The sequence below is a fragment of the Ranitomeya imitator genome, chromosome 2, assembly GCF_032444005.1.
Source record: "Ranitomeya imitator isolate aRanImi1 chromosome 2, aRanImi1.pri, whole genome shotgun sequence".
Classification (NCBI taxonomy): Eukaryota; Metazoa; Chordata; class Amphibia; order Anura; family Dendrobatidae; genus Ranitomeya; species Ranitomeya imitator.
Window position 1 is genome coordinate 394,509,814 of NC_091283.1, and position 26,662 is coordinate 394,536,475.

Here is a 26,662-nt window from a genome sequence, read left to right on the forward strand (position 1 = left end):
AAGGTGACATGGGTGTCCGGTCTCGGGGCCCCAGATTTATGTCAAATGTTCAACCCCGCAAGTTTGAACAGAGGGAAAGCGTATGTGAGACAGTGACTGGCGTTGTTGTGAATAGCCAGTCTGTGTCGCAGAGGAAGAGGTTCTCTGTGCTGTAAGCCTGAAATGTTGCTCTGGGACCTGTAGTTTCAGTAGCTTGCTTTAGCTTGTAAGGGGCTGGGCTTACATGGTGGGCCAGAGAGCTGGGTGGGTCTGGCCAACTACCTACCTCCCATCAAGGGTTGTGTCTCATGCGATGAGCCCGTGGTGTGGTCACATGGTCTCTGTGTTGGAAGGTCCTGCGAGTGGAGACTGTTGTGAATTCCGCTCTTGGGCTCCCTCCGGTGGTTGTAAGTAGCATTTTTGTGAGTTCTGCTCTTTGGCTCCCTGTTGTGAATTCTGTGGCAGAGCTCCCTCCTGTGGTCACAAGTGGTGCTTCGGCTGATTCTCTCTGTGAGCTTCCGTTGGTGGAGGAAAGTGGTACTGCGGCTTCTGAGTTTCCTTCCTCAGGTAGTGTGGTGAAGTCGTTAGGTGCTGCTCTATTTTACTCCACCTAGTGCTTTGATCCTGGCCTCCAGTCAATGTTCTAGTATTGGACCTGTTTCCTCCTGGATCGTTCCTGTGGCCTGCTGCTCTGCATAGCTAAGTTCCGCTTTGCTATTTTGTTTGCTGTTTTTTTCTGTCCAGCTTGTCTATTTGTTTTTTCCTGCTTGCTGGAAGCTCTGGGACGCAGAGGGTGTACCTCCGTGCCGTTAGTTCGGTACGGAGGGTCTTTTTGCCCCCTTTGCGTGGTTTTTGTAGGGTTTTGTGTTGACCGCAAAGTTACCTTTCCTATCCTCGCTCTATTCAGAAAGTCGGGCCTCACTTTGCTAAATCTATTTCATCTCTACGTTTGTCTTTTCATCTTAACTCACAGTCATTATATGTGGGGGCTGCCTTTTCCTTTGGGGTATTTCTCTGAGGCAAGGTAGGCTTATTTTCTATCTTCAGGTTAGCTAGTTTCTCAGGCTGTGCCGAGTTGCATAAGGAGCGTTAGGCGCAATCCACGGCTGCCTCTAGTGTGGTTGGAGAGGATTAGGGATTGCGGTCAGCAGAGTTCCCACGTCTCAGAGCTCGTTCTATGTTTTTGGGTTATTGTCAGGTCACTGTATGTGTTCTGACCTCTATGTCCATTGTGGTACTGAATTACCTTTCACAACAGCTCCCTCCTGTGGTTTTGAGTGGTATGGCTGCTTCTTGGATTTAGCTTCAGCAGCTGTTTTCACTGATCGTCTTTCTGGCTCGGCTATATTAGTCTGGCCTTATCCCTCATTCAATGCCAGTTGTCAATTATTCCTGCCTGGAGTCATTGCTCTTAGGACTTTCCTGACACTCTGACCAGTTCATCAAAGCTAAGTCCTTGCTTGTCCTTTTGCGGTTCTCTTGTTGTGGACTTTGTTGTTCAGCACTTTCTTTGTTTTTGTTCATTTGTCCAGCTTTTCAGTATGGATCTATTCAGCTAAGCTGGAAGCTCTGGGCAGCAGAGTTTGCCCTCCACACCTTTAGTCAGGTGTGGAGATTTTTGCATTTCTCTGCGGTGGACTTTTTCTAGTTTTTATTACTGACCGCACAGCGTTCTGTCCTGTACTATTTTCTATCTAGCTAGAAGTGGCCTCCTGTGCTAAATCTTGTTTCATACTACGTATGTCATTTCCTTCTCCTCTCACAGTCATTATTTGTGGGGGGCTAATCTATCCTTTGGGGATTTTCTCTGAGGCAAGATAGTTTTCCTGCTTCTATCTTTAGGGGTAGTTAGCTCTTAGACTTTGACGAGATGCCTAGGCGTTAGGAGCATTCCACGGCTACTTCTAGTGTTGTGTTGAGCTTAGGGACTGCGGTCAGTATAGTTGCCACCTGCTCAGAGCTAGACGCATGTCGCTCCTTAATCACCAGATCATAACAGGAGACTTCCTGAAGAGCACATGGTGAGGCCATGTACCTGGGTGGTCTGTGTTGGAAATTCCTGCGAGTGGAGACTTCCTGAATAGCACATGGTGAGACCATGCACCTGCAGAGCCTGTGACGGCTAACTGTGCTGGGGAAGCTACCGTCCTTCTAAGGGTCTGGAACTATTGGGTGGGATGTTGCGGAGCAAGTCATCATACGGAACAGTGATGCTAGTAGGGCAGTTTCCCTGGAAGCCAGCACTGACAAGGAGTCAGCGTCTGGAGCGGATCTCCTGGAAGGTAACCTCAGACAAGGGGGTTGCAAGAAGGCACGGAAGTGTAACTGCTAAATAGACAGAATGGTGTTTTTATGTAACAAGGATGTAACGGTATGGACTGTACTCCATCCGGTTTATGCTGCATTTAAATAAATCAGATGTCATGATTAAAGGAAACCTGTCACCCCCAAAATCGAAGGTGAGCTAAGCCCACCAGCATCAGGGGCTTATCTACAGCATTCTGGAATGCTGTAGATAAGCCCCCGATGTATCCTGAAATATGAGAAAAAGAGGTTAGATTATACTCACCCAGGGGCGGCCCCGCTGCGGTCCGATAGGCGTCGCGGTCCGGGGTCCCCCATCTTCTTACGATGACGTCCTCTTCTTGTCTTGATGCTGCAGCTCCAGTGCAGACGTACATTGTCTGCCCTGTTGGAGGCAGAGCAAAGTACTGCAGTGCGCAGGCACCGGGAAAAGTCAGAGGCCCGGTTCCTGTGCACTGCAGTACTTTGCTCAGCCCTCAACAGGGCAAAGTACGCCGGAGCAGGAGCAGCAGCGTGAATACAAGAAGAGGACATCATCGTAAGAAGATGGGAGGCCCCAGACTGGACCGTGACGCCCATCGTACCGGGACCGCCCCTGGGTGAGTAAAGTCTAACCTCTTTTTGTCATCTTTCAGGATACATCAGGAGCTTATCAACCTGCTTCCAAAATGCTGTAGATAAGCCCCTGATGCTGGTGGGCTTAGCTCACCTTCGATTTTGGGGGTGACAGGTTACCGTTAAGTGAAAAACCGTTCCTGTGTGCATTAATCCCGTTGCCAAGCGAGTGTCCCCCAACACACTCAGGGAGCGCTATCTCACAAGTGAGATATGCGGGGAGACAGGTGAACGATGACCATTTCGGGCCTGAATAGTGCTTCTACGGATCCAATCACCTGTAAACCTGTAGGAACGCTATCCAAGCGTGATACGTCCATCGTTCACCGGTCTCCTCGCATGTCTCCCTCCACATAGTGCCGCACCGCTTATTGGATGTCCATGAGTTAAAATGAAAGGACTTTTTACCAAAAAAAAAATAGAAAATGGTGAGGGCTGCCTTCGACTTCCTATATGATTACTTACCACAATTCTTGGCCTCTGCACCAGAAGAAAAAAAGTTTCCTTAGCCGTTTCTGTCTTGTAACAGAAGACAAAGAACTAGTGCCTCCCCATTCCTTATCTCCATATTCTCTATATTCCTGAGTGAGTTGCTGCACAATCATAACAGGTGGACACCAGGGAAAGTGTACAGTAGTGTGTGGGAAATTAGGGGCATCACTATTTTTGTGTGCATGCCACAATATATTTCTCTCCTACCTGTTTTTAAAATTGTAAATTATACTCTTCATGACCACTCTAAATAAAGGTTTTGTTTAGGGGTGAGTGGTTGAATGAGTTAGTTATCAGGTAAATTATAATTGGATGAGACAAGCGGGGCATTAAATAGTTACCTTGGCAACTGTCTTGATCATGTATAGCATCATCTCTTCATGATCAATATCAAATAGGATGAAAGAAAGCATCAATAGACATACATTTATATTGAAGTTTTACAAATGTAAAATACATACTTTTCAAATATAGGTGTATTATTTTATCCGTATTTGTTTTCAAAAACAAAATGGTCATTGGTAATTGTTTACATTTTCTAATAATCAGTTAGCGCACTAAATTGCTTTATCTTTCTTTTGTAGACGAGTGGTTCATATGTTTTTCTAGTACACGTTGTCAATAAAACAATTAAAAAAATAAAATGGCTACTGCCCTATGTGAGTTCTCTGATGTTTAACAAGATTTGTTTTCCGATTAAAAACTTTCCCACATTCTGAACATGAAAATGGCTTCTCCCCTGTGTGAGTTCTCTTATGGATGACAAGACATGAATTCCGATAAAAACATTTCCCACATTCTGAACATGAAAATGGCTTCTTCCCTGTGTGAATTCTCTGATGTGTAACAAGATTTGAATTCCGGTTAAAACCTTTCCCACATTCTGAACATGAAAACGGCTTTTCCCCTGTGTGAATTTTCTGATGGCTGACAAGACTTGAATTCCGAGTAAAACATTTCCCACATTCTGAACATGAAAATGGCTTCTCCCCTGTGTGACGTCTTCGATGGCTGACAAGATCTGATTTGTTTGTAAAACTTTTCCCACATTCTGAGCATGGAAATGGCTTCTCGCTGGTGTGAATATTTTCATGTACTCTTAAAACTGATTGCTGTTTAAATGATTTCCCACATGTGGAGCATGAAAATGGTTTTTCTCCTGTGTGAATTCTCTGATGTATTTCAAGTTTGGCTTTACCATCATAAAGTTTCCCACATTCTGAACATGAAAATGGCCTATCTCCTGTGTGAATTCTCAGATGGGCAACAAGATTTTTTTTCCAATTAAAACATTTCCCACATTCTGAGCATGAAAATGGCTGTTCCCCTGTGTGACTTCTCTGATGTATTACAAGTTCATCTTTCACACTATAACATTTCTCACATTCTGAGCATGCAAATGGCTTTTCCCCTGTGTGAATTCTCTGATGTACTACAAGTTTGGCTTTATGACTATAACGTTTCCCACATTCTGAGCATGAAAATGGCTTCTCTCCTGTGTGACTTCTCTGATGTGCAACGAGGCTTGATTTATTGCTGCAATATTTTCCACACTCTGAACATAAGTATGTGTTCTTCCGTATGAAAGCCATTTCATTTTCAACAGCATTTCTTTGTCTTTTATTTTGAATATTTGTCATTGATGAAGCAGAAGAGAGGATTTGTTGAAAATGATCAGATGACAGATTTTTTCTGAGATGAGCTTGAGGTGTATCTACAAAAATTACATGTTCTTCACATGTAAGAGATGTGCTACTAGGATTATCAGCTGCAAAATCTAAGAATATCATATGTCCCTCGAAGTTCTTGGTACAGTCACCTGCCAAGAATAAAACTATTATTTTTATATAGCACTGCATTTAAATATTAATATTTATATACTTTATATCATTTCTATACAAACTTTAATGCAATTCAATTATTGACAGACTAAGACAGTAGATCATAAAATAGTGGCTGATAATATATTGTGTTAGCCACCAGGTTGTGCTCCTTCAAATTTTCACTTCTCTATTGTTGCCATCTTCTTTGTAAGCTCATGTTTCACTGTGTCTACCACCAATTATTTCCAGTTACATTTTCCACAGAGACTAGTGATGAGCAAAGCCGTGGATGTTTGGGTTGGCCGAGTTCGGCAGGACTTTTTAGAAAGTCCAGTTCGGCACCCGAACTTGACCCTGAACCCTATATAAATCAATAGGGACTCAAACATCAATGCTGTAAAATGGTCGGGGAAGGGGTCTGCAAAAGGAAGAAAAATGGGGGTAAGAGCAGGACAATTGCCCTGCAAACCTTTGGAATCATGATAACACAGGAATGCGACTGCCAGTCCAGTTAAAAATTTCACCCACAGAGCATGGGGCACAGTATAACTACAGAAGCAGCTTATAAATTTTGCCCACAGAGCATGTGGTACAGTACCCCCTCAGCTCAAAATGTCAGCTCCAGTAGTATATGTTACAAATACCTCAGATGAAAAGTTGGTAGTATGATCTTGGACTGAGCTGGCGGTACACCGCAAGGCTTGCTATCAGCAGTCCGGCTAAAAATTTGACACAGGGCATGTTTCCACATTTCTCCCACAGAAACTGATAATACATTTCTCCCTGAGAGCATGGGGCATAGTACCCCCACAGAAGCTAACAATAAATTTCAACAACGGAGCATGTTTTCACACTTAACTGAGAAAGCTGATAACAAATTTCACACCAGACAATGGGGCACAGTACCACCACAAGAAGGGCTGCACAGCACACGCAGTGAATTAAATGCACAGTTCTCATACAGATATAGGCTAAATCATAAATCATTCAGCTGCGGCGATGAAAACTAAATCTCCGAGCAATAAAAAATACTCGGAGGTCACCCGAGCGTGCTCGGGAAATCTCGAGTAACAAGTATATTCGCTCATCACTAGTTATAAGCTTTTATTTACATAACATGGATAAGCGATATAACTTCTGTCAGGGAGTGTATAACAAACCCTAAAAGCATTCAATACACAAACATTTTTTTACAAGCAGAATCCATGACTTCTTTGCATTTATTAGGTCACTACTCACCTGTGCGGTAGATTTCTGTAGAAATCTCCTCTTTACACAGCTCATAACCCTCCACGTATGTATCTGTAGTATTAATATGCGTCAGATCTTTACCCTGAAACAAAGATTGTAAAGTCACAGACAGATGGGGAAGTTGTGTGGAATGAACAGAACAAATGATAAATTAACATGAAAACAAAAAATGACATGATAGCAGTCTCCTGTATAAATCCAACCTGTCAGCTCCTACTTCTAACCAGCTGTCTCCATAACATTAAAATTGTGAGGAGATCCAGACAACACCTAGTGTCTATGGTCAGCTTTATATCTATTTCAACAGTGTGGCAGTGTTGCATGTATATACCACTGGAGTAACACTCACCGTTGGCAAATTATTTTGTGCTTTTTTAATCTACGGTCATATGGTCGAGTTTCAGAATGCCCCAAAAATATATTTACAAAAGTTGGGGCTGCTGGCGTACCCATTGCAGTACCAGCTGCCTGGGTATACTAATGTTCAGCAAATTCAAAGGAATTATGTCCTAAAACACAGCATAAGTATTTACATATAAATTTCAGTAGTTCGCTCTCTGTATTATTATCCTGCAATTGATGTACTGCCTGTACACTGGAGTCCTAGGTGCCGATCGTCGCCAACTGGAATCATTCTTGCCAATCAAACTGGTCAGGTATTTGTACCAATACCTGTGTCCTTTATATATAAGGGAGTTTTTTTAGCCAATGTGCGCAATCCAGTCTAAATAGTGGGATAAAGGACCAGTAACTAAACCCTGTCACGCTATAATAGGACACCCAGGTGAATTGTATATTCATGTATGTATTAGTTAGCAAAATTGTATAATAATACCCCTTTCTCAACTTCTTGTCTTACAAATGATTGCAATAGTTCCCTAAGGGAGTGTGTGGGATTTGAATGTAAAGATACTTAGGTATTTTTACCACTTTTACCCCAGTCATACAGTATGCATGGGATATGACCACAATATTACCTTGTCTGCTGGCTTTATATCTATGTCACTGTTGGAGCCCAGAAAATTGAAAGCCTTTTGCTTCTCAGTCCTCAGATTGGGCTACTCAAAAGGTACAGTAAAGATTTAATATCTCTGAGAACCTGGTTGAAAAACAGGACCAAACTAGAGCCAGTAGGCAAGGGAGGACTTAACGAGGAGTGGGTCTCACCTGTAAATGTAGTCATTTTGTTATCAGAAGATGCTATATTTGGGATTTCTAGTAAGGTATCTAAAACTTGATAGTCACAATCCTGGAACTGGTCATCTGCTATTACAGCTCAATTGTGTTAAGGAAGGATGAGTGCATCCGGACACATTTATTGTATACATCTGCAATATGCGTGACTATGCACCATCTGTTCTGAGAACAATCCTTGATATCTTCATTGATGAGATGCTTGTATCCACAAGATCTAATGTTACTCTCACACTATTCTTAGTAGACTCTTGACATCATTGCATGTAAAAACCTACTTAATCTTGCAATGATGACCTTGTGTGAAGTTGCTCAGATTGGTTAATCTTCACATTCTGAAAATTGATCATTTCATTCTGCGTGCCGGGGTCATGTGTCTAATAAGGTTCAGTTGGGAAATGGCGCGTGTTTCTAACAAATTGCCAATTAAAGGGGTATTCCCTACCTTACTGGGAACAGCATCCTATTTCAAGGGGTCAGGAATTTGTATTTGTGAGGCTTTATGGTAGGAGACACAATTAAAATTGTTAGTTGGAATATAAGAGGACTGTCGGAGGGTACTCGGAGAATGGCAATTATGGAATATGTGAGAAAACGGGGCCCGGATGTCATTTGTCTCCAGGAGACACATTTGCTTACAGAAAAGGTAGATGTGTTAAAAAGGAGGTGGATTGGGAAGTCTTATCACTCTACGTATTCTTCATATGCTAGGGGGGGTCTCGATTCTGATTGGAGCGTTAACGCCTTTTGAAGAAATTGAGAGTAATGTAGATAGAGATGGGCAATATGTTTTGCTATTTTGCAAAATTTATGGGCAACCATTATGTCTGGCGGCTGTTTACTTCCCACCCCCATATTCTGGGAAAAAGGCTCAAGAAATATTTGAATTGTATAAACGAGGTATGGGATTACCACTGTAAATTATTGGGGATGTCAATAATGTAATGGATGAAGGGTGGGACAGATATAAGAAAAATTTAGGCAAAGGCATTAAAAAACTGTCGGCGTTTGGAAATTATATGACAGAATTGAGGATGTGGACCTTTGGAGAGTGAGGAATGAGAATGTAATCTGTTATTCCTGTTATTCTGCAACTCACGGCTCGCTTTCCAGGATTGACCTGGCACTGGGGAATGATTTAATGACGCACAAGAAGGAGGACTAGACGGGGAGGAGGGTGGAAATTTCAATGAAGATAGCGCTGATTAGGCTACGTTCACATTAGCGTTGTGCGGGGCAGCGTCGGCGACGCAACGCACAACGCATGCAAAAACGCATGCACAACGCAGGTTTTTGTGACGCATGCGTTCATTTTTGCATGATTTTTGGCGCAGAAAAAACTGCATCATGCAGCGTCCTTTGCGCCCTGACAGTTGCGCCAAAATGACGCATGCGTCACAAAACGCAAGACAACGCATGTCCATGCGCCCCCCATGTTAAATATAGGGGCGCATGACGCATGCGTCGCCGTGGCTGCGCCCGACGCTGCCCGGCACAACGCTAATGTGAACGTAGCCTAAGCGGGTAGTTTGGGACGCAATGAAAGCTTTTCTGAGAGACCTTCTTTTTAGGGAGATTTGTAGATGTAAATCCAAGACTAGGATGGATGATAGGGAGATCATTGAGAAATTAGAAAGAGCAGAAAGGGACATGTTGTCGGACTCATCTGAGGTAACTCAATGTAGACTAAGGGAAGCCCAGGAAGCGGTTAATAAATTGTATATGAAAAAAGCGGAGACAAAAAGAGCTTTTCAGAAACTACAGTTTTTTGAGGAAGGAGAAAGAGTGGGGCACTTGCTCTCGGTGGTAATGGCGGCACAGAAAGAATCATCATATGTATACAAATTAAGAACAGATGGAGGTACTGTGTTGACAGATGTAGTAGATATCCTGGATGAGTTTAGAAGTTTTTATGAGCAACTGTATTCATCTGGGTTGAGGGCTACATTGGGGGACATTGTAAACTTCCTGGGTGAGGCGAAACTTCCCAGAACAGGGGACTATGATAGGAGGAGGTTGGAAGAACCTATAACGGAGGAGGAGATTAAACTTGCCATCATGTTAATGACTAATAACAAGGCCCCTGGAGTTGATGGTCTCCCGATTGAGCTATATAAGAATTTATTGGATATTTCAGTGGCTTAATTAACCCCTTAGTGACAGAGCCAAATTTTTTAAATCTGACCAGTGTCACTTTATGTGGTAATAACTCTGCGATGCTTCAACAAATCCCAGTAATTTTGAGACTGTTTTTTCGTGACACATTATACTTTATGATAATGGTAAATTTAGGTCAATATGTTTTGTGTTTATTTTTAAAAAGTATCAAAAATTTGAGAAAAATGTAAAAAAATTAGCAATTTTCAAAATTTGAATGATTATCCCTTTAATCCAGATGATCATACCACAGCAAACCATTAATAAATAACATTTCCCACATGTCAGCTTTAAATCAGCATCATTTGTAAAATGTTATTTTATTTTGTTAGCATTTTAGGAGGTTTAAAAATGTAGCAGTAATTTTTCATTTTTTCAAGGAAATTTACTAAATTTATTTTATCCCAATCGTGATACCATTTTAAAAACAGCACCCCCTGACATATCGAAAACTGCTGTCAGGTAGTTTATTAACCCTTCAGGTGCTTTACAGGAATTAATGCAAAGTGGTATGACAGAAATGAAAATGTGTATATTTACCACCTAAATGTCGCCAACTTCTGAACAGATTACTACAGCAATCAGACTCTAAGGCCGCTATTTGGTCATAAATTGCCACGGCAAATATCAGGACCACACAATCATGATCTGAGGGTGCCAATTGGGATAAAGAGGAAGCCCCGACACTCTGTTAACCATATATAATGATGTAGTCACTATTTACAGCAGCATCTAAGGAGTTAAACAGATATGGACGGTTCAAACACTGATTGTGGCTGATGCAGAAAGTTGTCAGCTATAGTGCACAACCGACAGATGCTGTATTGTTACCTGTATGGGGATGCTATTCTCTTATATGTGAGGTCAGTTAAAAGACGTATTGGCTGTCATTAAGGGGTTAAAGATAGTCTTTGATGAGACGCTACAGGAGGGAGAGTTGCCGGTGTCCATGAGAGAGGCGATAGTAGTGGTCATTTTAAAGGAAGGTAAGGACCCAGGATAGGTGGAGTCATATAGACCGATTTCATTGCTGATGGCGAATGTTAAGATTTTGGCTAAGGTAGTGGCTAACCGGTTGGCAAGTGTGGTCCAGAATCTGGTCCATCCTGGTTCCGGGGTTCCGGTATGGCATGATAGAGGAGAAAACAGCCCTATATGCAGATGACATGCTACTATTTTTAGAAAATTCTGGAGATACCTTGGAGGGTGCAATGAATATTCTCAGGACATTTGGTGATATATCGGGTCTTGAAATCAATTGGGAGAAGTCAAATATCTTGACAGTGGATAAAGGGGGTGATGACATCCCAATATCAGGGAAGGTAGTAAGCTGACAGTGGTTTCACAGTTCAAATATTTGGCTGTTCGAGTGTCTATTCCTCTTTTGAGCTATGTCGATCTGAATCTGTCCCCATTGCTGGACAGGTTTAGGAAGAAAATAGGGGCGTGGTGCAAACTATACCTTTCAGTGGTGGGAAGGTAAACTTAATTAAAATGATTCTAATGCCCCAATTATTGTATGTGTACATAACTCTCCCGTTTGGTTGCGCCAAAAGTGGTTTCACACCATTAACTCTATATTTCGAGACCTTGTTTGGGGAAGAAACAGCCAAGAATTAGGCTGGAATTGCTTCAGAGGCCTTAAGTTGAAGGGGACTGGCCCTTCTGGATCTATTTTTTTGGCAGCGCAGGGTCAGCAGATGAGAAGTTGGGGAGAGGTGAATGGACTGGGCTCGGTTCAACGGATTTTGGTCTGGTTAGTGGCAAGGGACTCATTGGTTCAGTGATTGGAGACCGGGGGTATTCAGGAAGTTTGGAACGGCTTATCCTACCATGACATTGATTCAAAAGGTATGGGAGACAATTAAAAAGACAAGGGGAGTGGGACTTTTAACAAATCTCTCCCCAATATGGCACAATGAAATATTACCTGAATTTATTAAAATGGGGGAATTCAAAAATTGGAAAGCATTGGGTATTCAATATATGGCTCAGATTCAGGACGCACAAGGACTGTTATCCTTTGAGGCACTGCAGGAGAGTTATTAATTGCAGGAGACATGTAGGTTTCATATGGACAGTTGAGACATGCCATCTTGCGCAGAGCAAAACGGTTGATATGGGAATTTATAGAGATATTCTGGTAGACTATGTCTGTGAAACGAGAGGAACGAAAGGGGTAGTCTCGGATATTTATAGGGATTTGTTATATACCTTTCTTAATAGATTCCCTATTAAAGCAAAAGAGAAATGGGAGGAAGAGCTGGGAAGGATAGAGGAGGATAAATGGGAGGATATCATGGAGTATATTCCCCAACTATCATTAAGTGAGCCGGGTAGACTTTTGCAATTATATGTACTTCACAGAGTATATTGAACTCCAGATAGGCTATGTACGGCAGGGCTGAGACAGACTTCCGAGTGTCCTAGGTGTCAATCCGAGGGGACAGGGATTCTACACATGCTATGGCAATGTACGAGATTGAATTCATATTGGTTGGATGTGGGAGAAGCAATTGGGAAATCGTATGGCTGTGCAATTGAAAGAGATCCTGTGATATATATTGTGGGATATGTGGAGGAGACCGGAGTTCCAAATCATCATAAAGTTGCCATAGCGAGATTATTGTATGTTGCGCGAAAGCTAATTGCCAGGCACTGGTTGAGTGAGGTACCGCCGACTCTGCAGGAATTTTATAGACAGGCTGATATGGTTATTAATATGGAAAATGGTATTTATGAAAAAAGGATAAGTGTGAAAACCTTTGAAACACTTTGGAAACCGTGGATGGAGAGGAACTCATTCCAAGGGAATGTGGCTTTATTATGTAAGCAATGTATGCTATTGTCCTATTCTTTTTTTTATAGAGGCTTTAAGGGAGGGGGGAGGTAAGTGGGGGAGATGGGGGACTGTTTCAAAAATGTTTTGTGACATGTTTAATCTCCTTTTTGACACAATTGTGTCTGTTTGTCAACTTGATTACTGTTAATAAAAAAATTATCTGATTTAAAAAAAAAGGGTATTCCCATCTCCAAGAACCTGTAGGTGTAATAATAATTATAATATTAGCAAATACCTTCAATTAGGAATGTAGTATAGTTCTCCTGATTTGCTATGTCGCTTACCTCATGTGCAGGGCATTGCAAAAGCTTAGGTATCGATGGTTACGACCACTAACAGCTAACTAACTGTTATTATATGAGTGGTTGTAACCATGGATTCTAAAGCTACTGCAATGCCTGCACATGAACTAAGTGACATAGCAAATCAGGAGAACTATACTACATTTCTAATTGGAGGTATTTGCTAATATTATTATTACACCTACTGCACATTGGGATATGATCTTGGAGATGGGAATACCCCTTCACGTATAAAACAAGAAAAAACACCTTCACAACCTTTTACATATCATAGGAGAGATTTCATGAGACCTTCTCTCCATCTACCTGATAATCTTGAGGAACATTGAGATTTTCTTGTTTACAGTCCTGTGGAAGAAGAGGACAGGGACAGCTCTCTGGTGTTGTCCTCTTACTGGATAGATCTGGAGGAAACATATACAGGGACTGAATTAATTCTTTACATACAGATAATTATAGGCCATGTGTATTTAGTCCTGTCTATTACCTGGTGATGTGAGGGGCTGGGGAACCTCCATCATGTTGTCTTTGTACTGATCTTTGTGTCCTTCTAAATACTCCCACTCCTCCATGGAGAAATGTACGGTGACATCCTGACACCTTATAGGAACCTGACACATACAATGATACCGTCATCCTCAGATCCCTCCATAGCGTTACTGTACAATGTCCCAGGATTCCCAGCAGTGTCACCTCTCCAGTCAGCAGCTCAATCATCTTGTAGGTGAGTTCTAGGATCTTCTGCTCATTGATGTCCTCATGTATCAGGGGGTGAGGTGGAGGTCTCGTGATTGGGCTCAGAGGTCTTCGCCATCCCTCAGACACAGGGGCCTGACAGCGTTCGCTAGAGGTCGTCTTCACTACTATGTAATCCTGGTTATGGAGAGACATTAATAAATCTCACTACAGACATTTCCAGAGTCCTCACCTCTCCAGTTCTGTCCATCTGTTATTCCCATAGATAAGAATGATGTAATGTGACGTCATCAAAATCTCTCACCTCTCCAGTAAGCTCGAAAAGGATCTCAAGGGTGAGGTGTAATATCCTCTCCGTCATCTTGTCCTTTTCTGTGTCACTCCTTAAGAGGTCACTCTGGAAAATTCTCCTACAGGGAAGATTTCCACTGAAAAGATCCGATATTGTAAGGTACTGAATGCGGAGAAGATGAACTGACATAAAATCATAAAGATCCCATGCAAGAAATCTCCGGAGCTGTTACCGGTGTCACATGATCACTACATCCAGTCATGTGCAAACTTTCACATCCTCGCAGAAATCGTAAACACCTTGACCTACACTCATTCTCTGAATCCCTCCTCCCTCTCACAGATATAAGTTCCTTACACAATGCGGATGACGCTGCCGCTCTATATAACACCACAATAGCTGTAGCTTTGGAATCTGCTGCCTCACTTACACATACCAAAGCTCGCAAAATCAACAGACAGCCCTGGCACACCAGCCTGACCAAAGAACTGAGGCGAGCTTCCAGGGCTGCTGAGCGCAGATGGAAAAGATCCCACTCCAACGAGCACTTCATCGCATTCAAACAGTCCCTCACTACTTTCAAGACCACACTCGCCACAGCTAAACAAACCTACTTCTCATCTCTCATATCCCCCGTCTCACAACCCTAAACAGTTATTCAACACCTTCAATTCTCTCCTCTGTCCCCCAGCACCTCCTCCCTCCCCACTCATCTCAGCTGAAGACTTTGCCTCATTTTTCAAGCAGAAGATTGATAACATCAGAGACAGTTTTGGTCAACAACCCCCAGAGCCCTTCCTCTCGACTTCCCAGCCCTCCACCTCCAAAATCAACTTCTCCACCATTACAGAAGATCGACTCTCCACTCTACTCTCAAGATCACATCTCACCACCTGTGCACTTGACCCGATCCCATCCCACTTCATCCCAAACCTCACCACAGTCTTCATCCCAACCCTAACCCATCTCTTCAACCTATCACTAACAACTGTTGTTTTCCCCTCAAGCTTTAAACATGCCTCCATCACACCTATCCTCAAAAAGCCCTCTCTTGACCCATCCTCTGTATCTAGCTATTGCCCTATATCACTTCTCACCTATGCCTCCAAGCTACTGGAATAACATGTCTACCTTGAACTGTCCTCCCATCTCTCTTCTTGCTCCCTCTTTGACCGCTTACAATCTGGCTTCCGGTCACACCACTCCACTGAAACTGCCCTAACTAAGGTCACCAATGACCTCTTAACCGCCAAGATCAAGCGACACTACTCTGTCCTCCTCCTCCTGGACCTGTCGGCTGCCTTTGACACAGTGGACCATTCCCTATTATTACAGACCCTCTCATCCCTTGGCATCACAGACTTGGCCCTATTCTGGATCTCATCATACCTAACAGACCGTACATTCAGCGTCTCCCACTCACACACCACCTCTTCACCTCGCCCCCTATCTGTCGGAGTCCCACAAGGTTCAGTCCTAGGGCCCCTGCTCTTCTCCATTTACACCTTTGGCCTGGGACAGCTCATACAATGTCATGGCTTTCAGTATAATCTCTATGCTGATGACACACAGATCTACATCTCTAGACAAGATATCACCTCCCTACTAACCAGAATCCCTTAATGTCTGTCCACTATTTCATCCTTCTTCTCCGCTAGATTTCTGAAACTTAACATGGACGAAACAGAATTCATCATCTTTCCCCCACCTCACGTGACCCCTCCAACGAATCTATCCATTACAGTAAATGGCTGCCCACTCTCCCCAGTCCCACAAGCTCGCTGCCTCGGGGTAATCCTTGATGCTGATCTCTCCTTCAAACCACATATCCAACCCCTTTCCACTTCCTGCCGACTTCAACTCAAAAATATTTAACAAATCCGTTCATTCCTCAACCAAGAATCTGCAAAAACCCTAGTCCATGCCCTCATCATCTCTCGCCTTGACTACTGCAACCTCCTGCTCTGTGGCCTCCCCTCTAACACCCCTCCAATCTATTCTAAACTCTGCTGCCCGACTAATCCACCTGTCCCCCCGCTATTCCCCAGCTTCTCCCCTCTGTCAATCACTTCACTGGCTCCCCATTGCCCAGAGACTCCAGTACAAAACCCTAACCATGACGTACAAAGCCATCCACAACCTGTCTCCTCCATACATCTGTGACCTTGGCTCCCGGTACTTACCTACACGCAACCGATCCTCTCAAGACCTCCTTCTCTACTCCCCTCTTATCTTCTCTTCCCACAATCGTATACAAGATTTCTGTCGCGTATCACCCCTACTCTGGAACCCTCTACCCCAACATATCAGACTCTCACCTACCAACAAAACCTTCAAAAAGAACCTGAAGACCTACCTCTTCCGGCAAGCCTATAACCTGCAGTAACCACCTATCGACCAAACTGCTACATGACCAGCTCTACCCTCACCTAATGCATTCTCACCCATCCCTTGTAGATTGTGAGCCTTCGTGGGCAGGGTCCTCTCTCCTCCTGTACCAGTTATGACTTGTATTGTTTAAGATTAATGTACTTGTTTTTATTATATATACTCCTCCTTACATGTAAAGCGCCATTGAATAAATGGCTCTATAGCAATAAATAATAATAATAATAATGTGCACCTACCCGCCCCCCAGTATAGTCAGGCCTTCACTTAGCCTCCACCGTGACGTGGAATGGACATGATTCTATGGGGTCCACATCACTCTATATCTCAGGCTCTCACTTGCCCCACACTCAGGCTACGGACTGAACACAGAATGCAACCCCAAACCGTGCACACTAGTGATGAGTTTCCGCAGCTGCATGTCTCATGGCTGTTTGATAGCTGCAACACATGCAGGTATTGTCTGTTTGTTAGACAATCCCTGCAGGTGTTGCGGCTGTCGAACAGCCATGAGACGTGCAGCCACAGCGATTCAAACATAGTATTAGAGCACGCCGAACATGCTCTATTAGCACTCGAGCATGCTCGGATAACACCTTACGCAAGCACGTTCGCTCATCACTAGTCCACACACCAAACACGCTTAAAGCTGTCACCACAAACTGAAAGTGCGACAAGTATCAATGCCAGGAACACAATGCACTCACAGCACGCAGGCCACACACAGGTCACATTCACAAAGTAGCAATTAATCTTTACGGGGACACTTAGGTTCTTTAGGGCAAAAATGCAAAGCTGTTAAAGATCTAGGCTTTAATACACAAAAGGTACAGTGCTTATATGTATGAAAAAATAGGGAAATAAAAGACACATGATGAGTGCAAAAATAGCTATAAAAACAAATGATGGAGTAAGCAGGAAAGTTGTATATACTTAACACTCCTGTGTAAGAAAGTCTAATTGGCCTGGGTCCCCAACTTGTGTAAACATAAGGGAAATAATGCATTCATTATATGCAGTCCATCCATGGGGATGGGGTGGAACAGGGGCATACATAGAATTAATGGGTCGGCATAGCAAACTTGTAATAGGGCTCCTCCCCATCCCCCCAAAAAATTAATATTCAGCAGGGTCAAAGACGAGAATATCACGCAACTTTGCAGTGGTTGCAAAGTAATTTTCTTTCTATTGAAGGCCTTAATTCCCCTTTCGTTGCCCCCGTAAAGTATGACGCCAACAAAAGTACCCCTTTAAACACAGTATGCAATATGATACCCCCACAGTGAATTGATCCCCAGTGCCCTCCACACGCACAGTATGATGACCTTACTGTGTGCCCCCCACAACACTCACAGTAAACTATGATGAACCCCCAACACAGAATGATGCACCAACTGTGACCCAAACACAGCTATCCATATAGTATAATGGGCCCCACACTGTATGATGGACCAAACACAACCCTCCACACTGTATAATGGCCCTCACTAGCCCTCGAAACTGCATAATGGCACCTAAAAAGACTGTAAAACAGTATGATTAGACCCCACACAATCCTTTACACTTTATAATTGCTCACATACAGTAAAATAGTCCCCCTCAGATCCCTGCAAATGGTATAATGCGCCCAATAGCCCTGCAAACAGTATAATGCCCCCATAGCCCTCCAAACAGTACAATGGTCTCCCACATAAACCTTAAAATAGTAAACTGGCCCCCACATAGCACTGAAAAAGGTATCATGCCCCCATAGCCTTGGAAACAGTATAATAGCCCCTCCATAGCCGTACAAACAGCATAATGGCCGCCTACATACACCTGCAAACAGTATAATTGTCCCCACAAAATTCTCCAAAGAGTATAATGACCCCACATAGACTTGCAAACAGTATAGTAGCCCCCATATAGTTCCCCAAACAGTATAATGGCCCCCAATAGTGCAACATACAGTCTAATGGGCCCCACATAGTGCTCCATACAGTATAATGAGGCCTATATGGTGCATTATACAGTAGCATGGGCCCCATATAGTGCTCTATATAGTACAATAGGCCCCACATAGTACTCCATACAGTATAATGGATTCCACATAGTGATCCATACAGCATAATGGACCCTGCATAGTGCTCCATACAGTATAATGCACCTCTCATAGTGCTCAATATAGTATAATGAGTCATATAAAATGCTCCATACAATACAAAGGGCCCCACATAGTGCACCATACAGTATGATCCATCCATGGGAGGGTCCTTCATTACACAGGCACACCGCTCTTTACCCCCTTAAACTATGGAATATGATATATTACATATATGATTTGAGTCTTCCCTGAAAGATGTTACAGTCACAGCATGTCGGTCATTTGGGGTAGCAGACATATGCTCTCACCAGACTACATTTTTAATTTACATTAAGTAAAGTGGTGTGTGTGTGATGTGTGCAGAGTTGGTGGGGTTGGACATAGTGGTGTAGAAAAAAAACTCAAGAATGGGTCCTTCAGAGCTTCTACTGACCTGGGTGTCACAAAGATTGTCAACTACTGCCGGTCCTGCCTTACTTGTCAGCTAACTGCTCCCGTATGCCCATTATAGAGGTCCCATTTGATGAGATTGCCATGTACCTTGTAGGGCCCCTAGTTATGTCCGTGAGGGGGAACCAATACATCCTAGTAGTGATGGACTATGCAGCACGGTACCCGGAGACATTATCCCTGAGAAACTCCTCCACCACTAGATAGCCTGAGAGTTAGTAAATATTTTATCCCGTACAGGCCTGCCAAAGGAGATCCTGATGGACCAAGGAACTCTGTTTATGTGCAAAGTGATGATGAGTGAATTGTATAAGGCTCTCCAGATTACACAACTACGGATGTTGGTGTATCATCCACAGTTGGACGGCCTGGTGGAGAGGTTCAACAATACCTTGAAGTACATGCTTAAGAAGGTCCTGGAGAAGGATGGCCGAAAATGGGATTGCCTACTGCCATACCTATTGTTCTCTATCTGGGAAGTTCCACAGGCCTCTACAGAGTTCTCACTGTTTGAGCTGCTTTACAGATGGCACCCTTTTGGACTTCTGGATGTTACAAAAGGAGACCTGGAAAGCAAAGGTTACACCCTATCGAAGCATCATCAAGCATGCTGCCCAGATGCAGGACATGATCACAAACGTGGTGCAGATTGTGAAGGAGAGGCTCCTTCAAGCACAAAAGGCCCAGGCAAGGGTCTACAATCGAACAGTTTAGCCCTGGAGATTGGGTGTTCGTGTTCATTTCCACAGTGGAAAGTAAGTTCATGGCCAAATGGCAAGGGCCATACGAGGTGATTGAAAAGTTGAGTGACTTCAAATACAAGGTCCACCAACCAGGGAGAGAAAGCCGTACCAGGTGTACCACGTTAACCTGCTCAAACTATGGCAAGACCCCAGTGGAAGCTATGTGCCTGGGGGACAATCCAGAAGCCAAGGTCGAGGATGTCACAGTGGCAGAGACTCTATTGCCGGCCCAGAAGCAACAGTCTCGAGAGCTGCTTCGGCGGAACCGGGACCTGTTTTTGGAATTGCCAGGTTGTACACAGGTCATGGAGCATGAAATCCTGAAGAACCGCATGTGAGGGTGAACCAAAAGCTGTAATGCATTCCTGAAGCCTGCCACGAGGTGAGGAGAATGTTGAGCCTGGGAGTCATCCAGGAGTTAAAGAATGGCTGGTCCATCCCCATGTCCTTGTGCCAAAGCTGGACGAAGAGTGGTGTTTCTGTAATGACTACAGGAAGCTAAATGATCTATCCAAGTTTGACTCGCATCTGATGCCCCAGGTTGATGAGCTCAATGAGAGGCTAGGGTCAGTCAGATATAAAAAAAGAAGACAATCCGTAAAAAAGAGTTTTCTTTATTTGCAAACTTTAAACATAGAGGATACAGACTTCAGCACAAACCATATGGGTAAGAATCTCAATGCGTTTCTGGAGACTAAGCTCCCTTAATCATGATTAAGGGAGCTTAGTCTCCAGAAACGCGTGAAGCTGGTGAAGCTGGACATTCTCTTCTTTTTTGGACTTTATACGCTTGGACACAGCGGATCCGTGCTCCCGAAGATTGGTTTATGCATCACGGGTGAGCTGGTTTATTGTTATGATAGGTAATTCAGTATCACTATGGACATGGAGGTCAGAGCACATACAGTGATCTGACAATAACCCAAAATAATAGAATGAGCTCTGAGACGTGGGAACTCTGCAGACCGCAATCCCTGATCCTCTCCAAACACAACTAGAGGCAGCCGTGGATTGCGCCTAACGCTCCCTATGCAACTCGGCACAGCCTGAGAAACTAACTAGCCTGAAGATAGAAAAAATAAGCCTACCTTGCCTCAGAGAAATACCCCAAAGGAAAAGGCAGCCCCCCACATATAATGACTGTGAGTAAGATGAAAAGACAAACGTAGGGATGAAATAGATTCAGCAAAGTGAGGCCCGATATTCTAGACAGAACGAGGATAGGAAAGATAACTTTGCGGTCTACACAAAACCCTAAAGAAAACCACGCAAAGGGGCAAAAAGACCCTCCGTACCGAACTAACGGCACGGAGGTACACCCTTTGCGTCCCAGAGCTTCCAGCAAAACAAATAGACAAGCTGGACAGAAAAAATAGCAACAAATAGCAAAGAAGCACTTAGCTATGCAGAGCAGCAGGCCACAGGAATGATCCAGAGAAACACAAGTCCAACACTGGAACATTGACAGGAAGCATGAATCAAAGCATTAGGTGGGGTTAAGTAGAGAAGCACCTAACGACCTCACCAGATCACCTGAGGGAGGAAACTCAGAAGCAGCAGTACCAGTTTCCTCCACAAACGGAAGCTCCCAGAGAGAATCAGCCGAAGTACCACTTGTGACCACAGGAGGGAGCTCTGCCACAGAATTCACAACAGTTTATATTCCTTCTTTCTCAGTCAGATATCATCACACTGGACCTAAAAAAAGGGTGCTGGCAAATTCTCCTGTCCACAAGTGCCAAGGAAAAGACAGCCTTCGCTACGCCTAATGGGTAATTTCAATTCACCAGGATGCAGTTCAGTCTGCAGAGAGCCCCAGCTACCTTCCAGAGGGCCATGGACAGGACCCTAGCATCTCAGAAAAAGTATGCCGCTGCTTATCTGGATGACTTCATGATCTTCAGCCCGGATTTGGGGAACTCACATGCAGAAGGTACTGAATGCACTGAAGAATGCAGAGTTTACCATGAACCCAAAGAAGTGTGCTGTTTGTAAGGAAGATGCAAAATACTTGGCTATGTTGCCGGAAGGGGCGAAATAAAGACGCAAGTAAATAAGGTGGAAGCAATCAAAATTGTCCACAACCAGTCTCCAAGAAGCAAGTTCAGGCCTTTCTAAGAATTGTAAGATACAGTAATATCAGTGATTTATCCCATCGATGGCCAAATGATCATCTGAAGCGGCGTTCGAGGAGCTGAAGCTCTCCCTATGCAAACATCCAGTCTTGGTCACACATGACTTAACAAAGGCGTTTGTGGTCCAGAAAGATGCCACGGAGGTCGGGTTGGGAGCCTTGTTGTCCCAGGTAGTAGATGGGGACAAGCATCCAGTCTTTTACCCAAGAAAAGAACTATGCCATTGTAGAGAAAGAGTGTTTGGCCATCAAATGGGTGGTTGACATGCAGAGGTACTACTTGTTAGGCCGGAAGTTCAGGTTAGTGTCAAACCATGCGCCCCTGATATGGACGATGGAAAGAAATTGGAAGAATGCCCAGGTGACTAGGTGGTTTCTGGCACTCCAGGACTTCAGCTTCCACATCAAGCATAGACCAGGGAAGCTACATGGTAACACAGATGCCCTATCCAAACTTCCCTGCTTAGTGAGTGAAGGTGCCAAAACTCCCAGCTTTGTGCAAAGGTGGGGGGGATATGTGACAAAGTAACTGGCAAAGTGCTGGAGGGGAGATACGTTTCACTGAGGCTATTAGCTTCAGTGATTTGAAACCCAGAAATTTCCTCCAGCACACTATGTGTTAAAAGGGGTTAACCAGCCACTTTAATGGCTGGGTTTTTGTGGATAACCATAGAGCGGGAGGGAGGTTGTCCTCCTTATATGAAAAACAAAATGGGATCAGAAATGGGAAAGGTCAGCTCAACATTATCAGTCTCTATCCAATAATGATTTCCACGCATGGAGCCGCCCAGGCTTGGGCGTGTAAGTTCCAGAAAATGAAGTTTGGTAGCCCTCTGGGATCTATATGTTGTCCACGTCGTGCCTGTTTTTATGAATTTTTCTAATTAAAAACAAAGTTTTATATTTTTCTAAGATTGATTACCCATTTTCTTTGTTGTCTCCCAATCTCCACCCCAGGGTGTGGTCTGGAGCTTAAATAGTGTACTTCCAGAGGCATTCAGTGTTCAGTAGGGCTGGAGAGAGGATTTCCAGCATTTTTTGTCCTGAGAAGGAAAAACTGAACCAGAGAGTGGTTATTATTCTGAGAGGTCAGATCCCTGCGGATGCAGAGACTGTATACCATTTTGGTTTCTTTTCTTGTTTTGTTCAAAGAGCTGTGTTTATTTTTCACATCTGGTTGGTTAATGCCACAAATATGATAAACCAACAAAAGGTATAAAAAGACTGTGTACTTGTGTCTACCTCCATTTGCAGCCGAGTGAGCCGATCTACCACAGATGGAAGTATAATGGTGTTTCCCCAAGAAGGATGAAGGAGACGATTACGGTAGATTTCACAGACATTCAAAAGTCAGTGGAAGCAATGGAGACTTAGACATGACATACCATATTTAATACAATACATATAAATTACAGTGGTCTTTCTTCACTACAGTCACATACAGAGATTTATCACAGAGTATATAGATGGGAGCACGTTCTGACTCCTGGAATATGATGCAGTATTGAAGGCATTAATGATGCTTGTGCCCAGTAATGAGGAATCTCCACAGACCTCCATTCAGAGAGCCACACATTAGATAAATAGCTGTTGCTAACTGCTAGTGAGCTAAAGACTTTGGTTGCCCTGTCCAACAGGATTTCACTTTCTCATGTTGAGCAGACTATTTGACCTAAATCTACATCAGTTTTTCAGACCGAAAAAAGATAGCGAGCCAAATCAAAACAAATGAGTCAAAAATAGGAAAATAACAGATATCACATGTTGGTGAAAGGCAAAAGTATGTGAACTTTTATGATTAGTAGATAATTTGAAAGTGATATTTGAGTCTGGTGTTTTCAGCCAATGAGATGACAATCAGTTATTTGTGGAAGTGTATTGTATCATGACACAAATACAAGAAATTTCTCAGAAGGGTTGTTCAAGGGAAGATGCCGTGATTTTAATTTTTGAATTAATAATTATTGATTTGCAATCAATTATTTTTAAAACAAAATTAAATTAACTACTTTAATAGTCTTTTTTATTTATTGACAATTATGTGTGGCACTGGGGGCTTCCATTTTGACTAGTGGGGGCGTGTGTGTCTGGGAACGACACTTGCATATATCACTTACGGCAGCCATGGGCATAGGAGCCAACAGTAGGACTCTAACCGTGCCTCTTGCATTGAGGCCGCTCCTCCTGCCTCTCAGCTTTGATCTGGGCACACCCTCCTGGGCAGTCCAGGTCACAGCTGTGGGAGGAGATCATGGCCATTTTGTTGTAGCTCGCAGCGTATGCTGTGGGCTTTACTTTCCCTGTTGTGAATTCTGTGGCAGAGCTCCCTCCTGTGGTCACAAGTGGTACTTCGGCTGGTTCTCTCTGTGAGCTTCCGTTGGTGGAGGAAAGTGGTACTGCGGCTCACTCAGTGGAATGAAGGTGCGCTCGCAGCTATTTTCAGAAAAGGTCTCTCTGAAGCCCTTAAGGATGTCATGGTGGGATTTCCTATGCCTGCTGGTCTGAATGAGTCTATGTCTTTGGCCATTCAGATCAGTCGACGCTTGCGCGAGCGTAAGTCTGTGCACCATTTGGCGGTATTACCTGAGCTTAAACCTGAGCCTATGCAGTGCGATAGGACTTTGACCAGAGTTGAACGGCAAGAACACAGACGTCTGAATGGGCTGTGTTTCTACTGTGGTGATTCCACTCATGCTATCTCTGATTGTCCTAAGCGCACTAAGCGGTTCGCTAGGTCTGCCACCATTGGTACGGTACAGTCAAAATTTCTTCTGTCTGTTACCTTGATCTGCTCTTTGTCATCGTATTCTGTCATGGCATTTGTGGACTCAGGCGCTGCTCTGAATTTGATGGACTTGGAGTATGCTAGGCGTTGTGGGTTTTTCTTGGAGCCCTTGCAGTGTCCTATTCCATTGAGAGGAATTGATGCTACGCCTTTGGCCAAGAATAAACCTCAGTACTGGACCCAGCTGACCATGTGCATGGCTCCTGCACATCAGGAGGTTATTCGCTTTCTGGTGTTGCATAATCTGCATGATGTGGTCGTGTTGGGGTTGCCATGGCTACAAGTCCATAATCCAGTATTAGATTGGAAATCCATGTCTGTGTCCAGCTGGGGTTGTCAGGGGGTACATGGTGATGTCCCATTTCTGACTATTTCGTCATCCACCCCTTATGAGGATCCTGAGTTCTTGTCTGATTACCGGGATTTATTTGATGAGCCCAAGTCCGATACCCTACCTCCGCATAGGGATTGTGATTGTGCTATCGATTTGATTCCTGGTAGTAAATTCCCAAAAGGTCGACTGTTTAATTTATCTGTGCCTGAGCACGCCGCTATGCGGAGTTATGTGAAGGAGTCTTTGGAGAAGGGGCATATTCACCCGTCATCGTCGCCATTAGGTGCAGGGTTCTTTTTTGTAGCCAAGAAGGATGGTTCACTGAGACCTTGTATAGATTACCGCCTTCTAAATAAGATAACGGTTAAATTTCAGTACCCCTTGCCATTGTTATCTGATTTGTTTGCTCGGATTAAGGGGGCTAGTTGGTTTACCAAGATAGATCTTCGTGGTGCGTATAATCTTGTGCGTATTAAGCGAGGCGATGAGTGGAAAACTGCATTTAATACGCCCGAGGGCCATTTTGAGTATCTAGTAATGCCATTCGGACTTGCCAATGCTCCATCAGTGTTTCAGTCCTTTATGCATGACATCTTCCGAGAGTACCTGGATAAATTCCTGATTGTGTACTTAGATGACATTTTAATCTTCTCGGATGATTGGAAGTCTCATGTGAAGCAGGTCAGAACGGTGTTTCAGGTCCTGCGTGCTAATTCTTTGTTTGTGAAGGGATCAAAGTGTCTCTTTGGTGTTCAGAAGGTTTCATTTTTGGGGTTCATCTTTTCCCCTTCTACTATCGAGATGGACCCTGTTAAGGTCCAAGCCATCCATAATTGGACTCAGCCGACATCTCTGAAAAGTCTGCAAAAGTTCCTGGGCTTTGCTAATTTTTATCGTCGCTTCATCTGCAATTTTTCTAGTATTGCTAAACCATTGACCGATTTGACCAAGAAAGGTGCTGATTTGGTCAATTGGTCTTCTGCTGCGGTGGAAGCTTTTCAAGAGTTGAAGCGTCGTTTTTCTTCTGCCCCTGTGTTGTGTCAACCAGATGTTTCGCTTCCGTTCCAGGTCGAGGTTGATGCTTCTGAGATTGGAGCAGGGGCTGTTTTGTTGCAGAGAAGTTCTGATTGCTCGGTGATTAAACCATGCGCCTTCTTTTCCAGGAAGTTTTCGCCTGCTGAGCGAAATTATGATGTGGGCAATCGAGAGTTGCTGGCCATGAAGTGGGCATTCGAGGAGTGGCGTCATTGGCTTGAAGGAGCTAAGCATCGCGTGGTGGTCTTGACTGATCATAAGAACTTGACTTATCTCGAGTCCGCCAAGCGGTTGAATCCTAGACAAGCTCGTTGGTCGTTGTTTTTTGCCCATTTTGACTTTGTGATTTCATACCTTCCGGGCTCTAAAAATGTGAAGGCGGATGCTCTGTCTAGGAGTTTTGTGCCCGACTCTCCGGGTGTATCTGAGCCGGCGGGTATCCTCAAAGAGGGAGTAATTGTGTCTGCCATCTCCCCTGATTTGCGGCGGGTGCTGCAAAAATTTCAGGCTAATAAACCTGATCGTTGCCCAGCGGAGAAACTGTTTGTCCCTGATAGGTGGACGAATAAAGTTGTCTCTGAGGTTCATTGTTCGGTGTTGGCTGGTCATCCTGGAATCTTTGGTACCAGAGAGTTAGTGGCTAGATCCTTTTGGTGGCCATCTCTGTCGCGGGATGTGCGTACTTTTGTGCAGTCCTGTGGGATTTGTGCTCGGGCTAAGCCCTGCTGTTCTCGTGCCAGTGGGTTGCTTTTGCCCTTGCCGG

General features: G+C 43.9%; 1 protein-coding gene across 1 annotated transcript in view; it reads right to left on the reverse strand.

The window, feature by feature from the left end:
* Positions 1-3,806: 3,806 nt before the first annotated feature.
* Positions 3,807-26,662, reverse strand: part of LOC138667051 (zinc finger protein 420-like) — a 139,066-nt gene continuing 116,210 nt past the window's right edge. Inside the window, exon 8 of the mRNA XM_069755305.1 lies at positions 3,807-4,903. Coding sequence (XP_069611406.1) covers positions 4,038-4,903 — 866 coding nt within the window. The 3' untranslated portion in view covers positions 3,807-4,037. The remainder of the gene's footprint in view (positions 4,904-26,662) is intronic.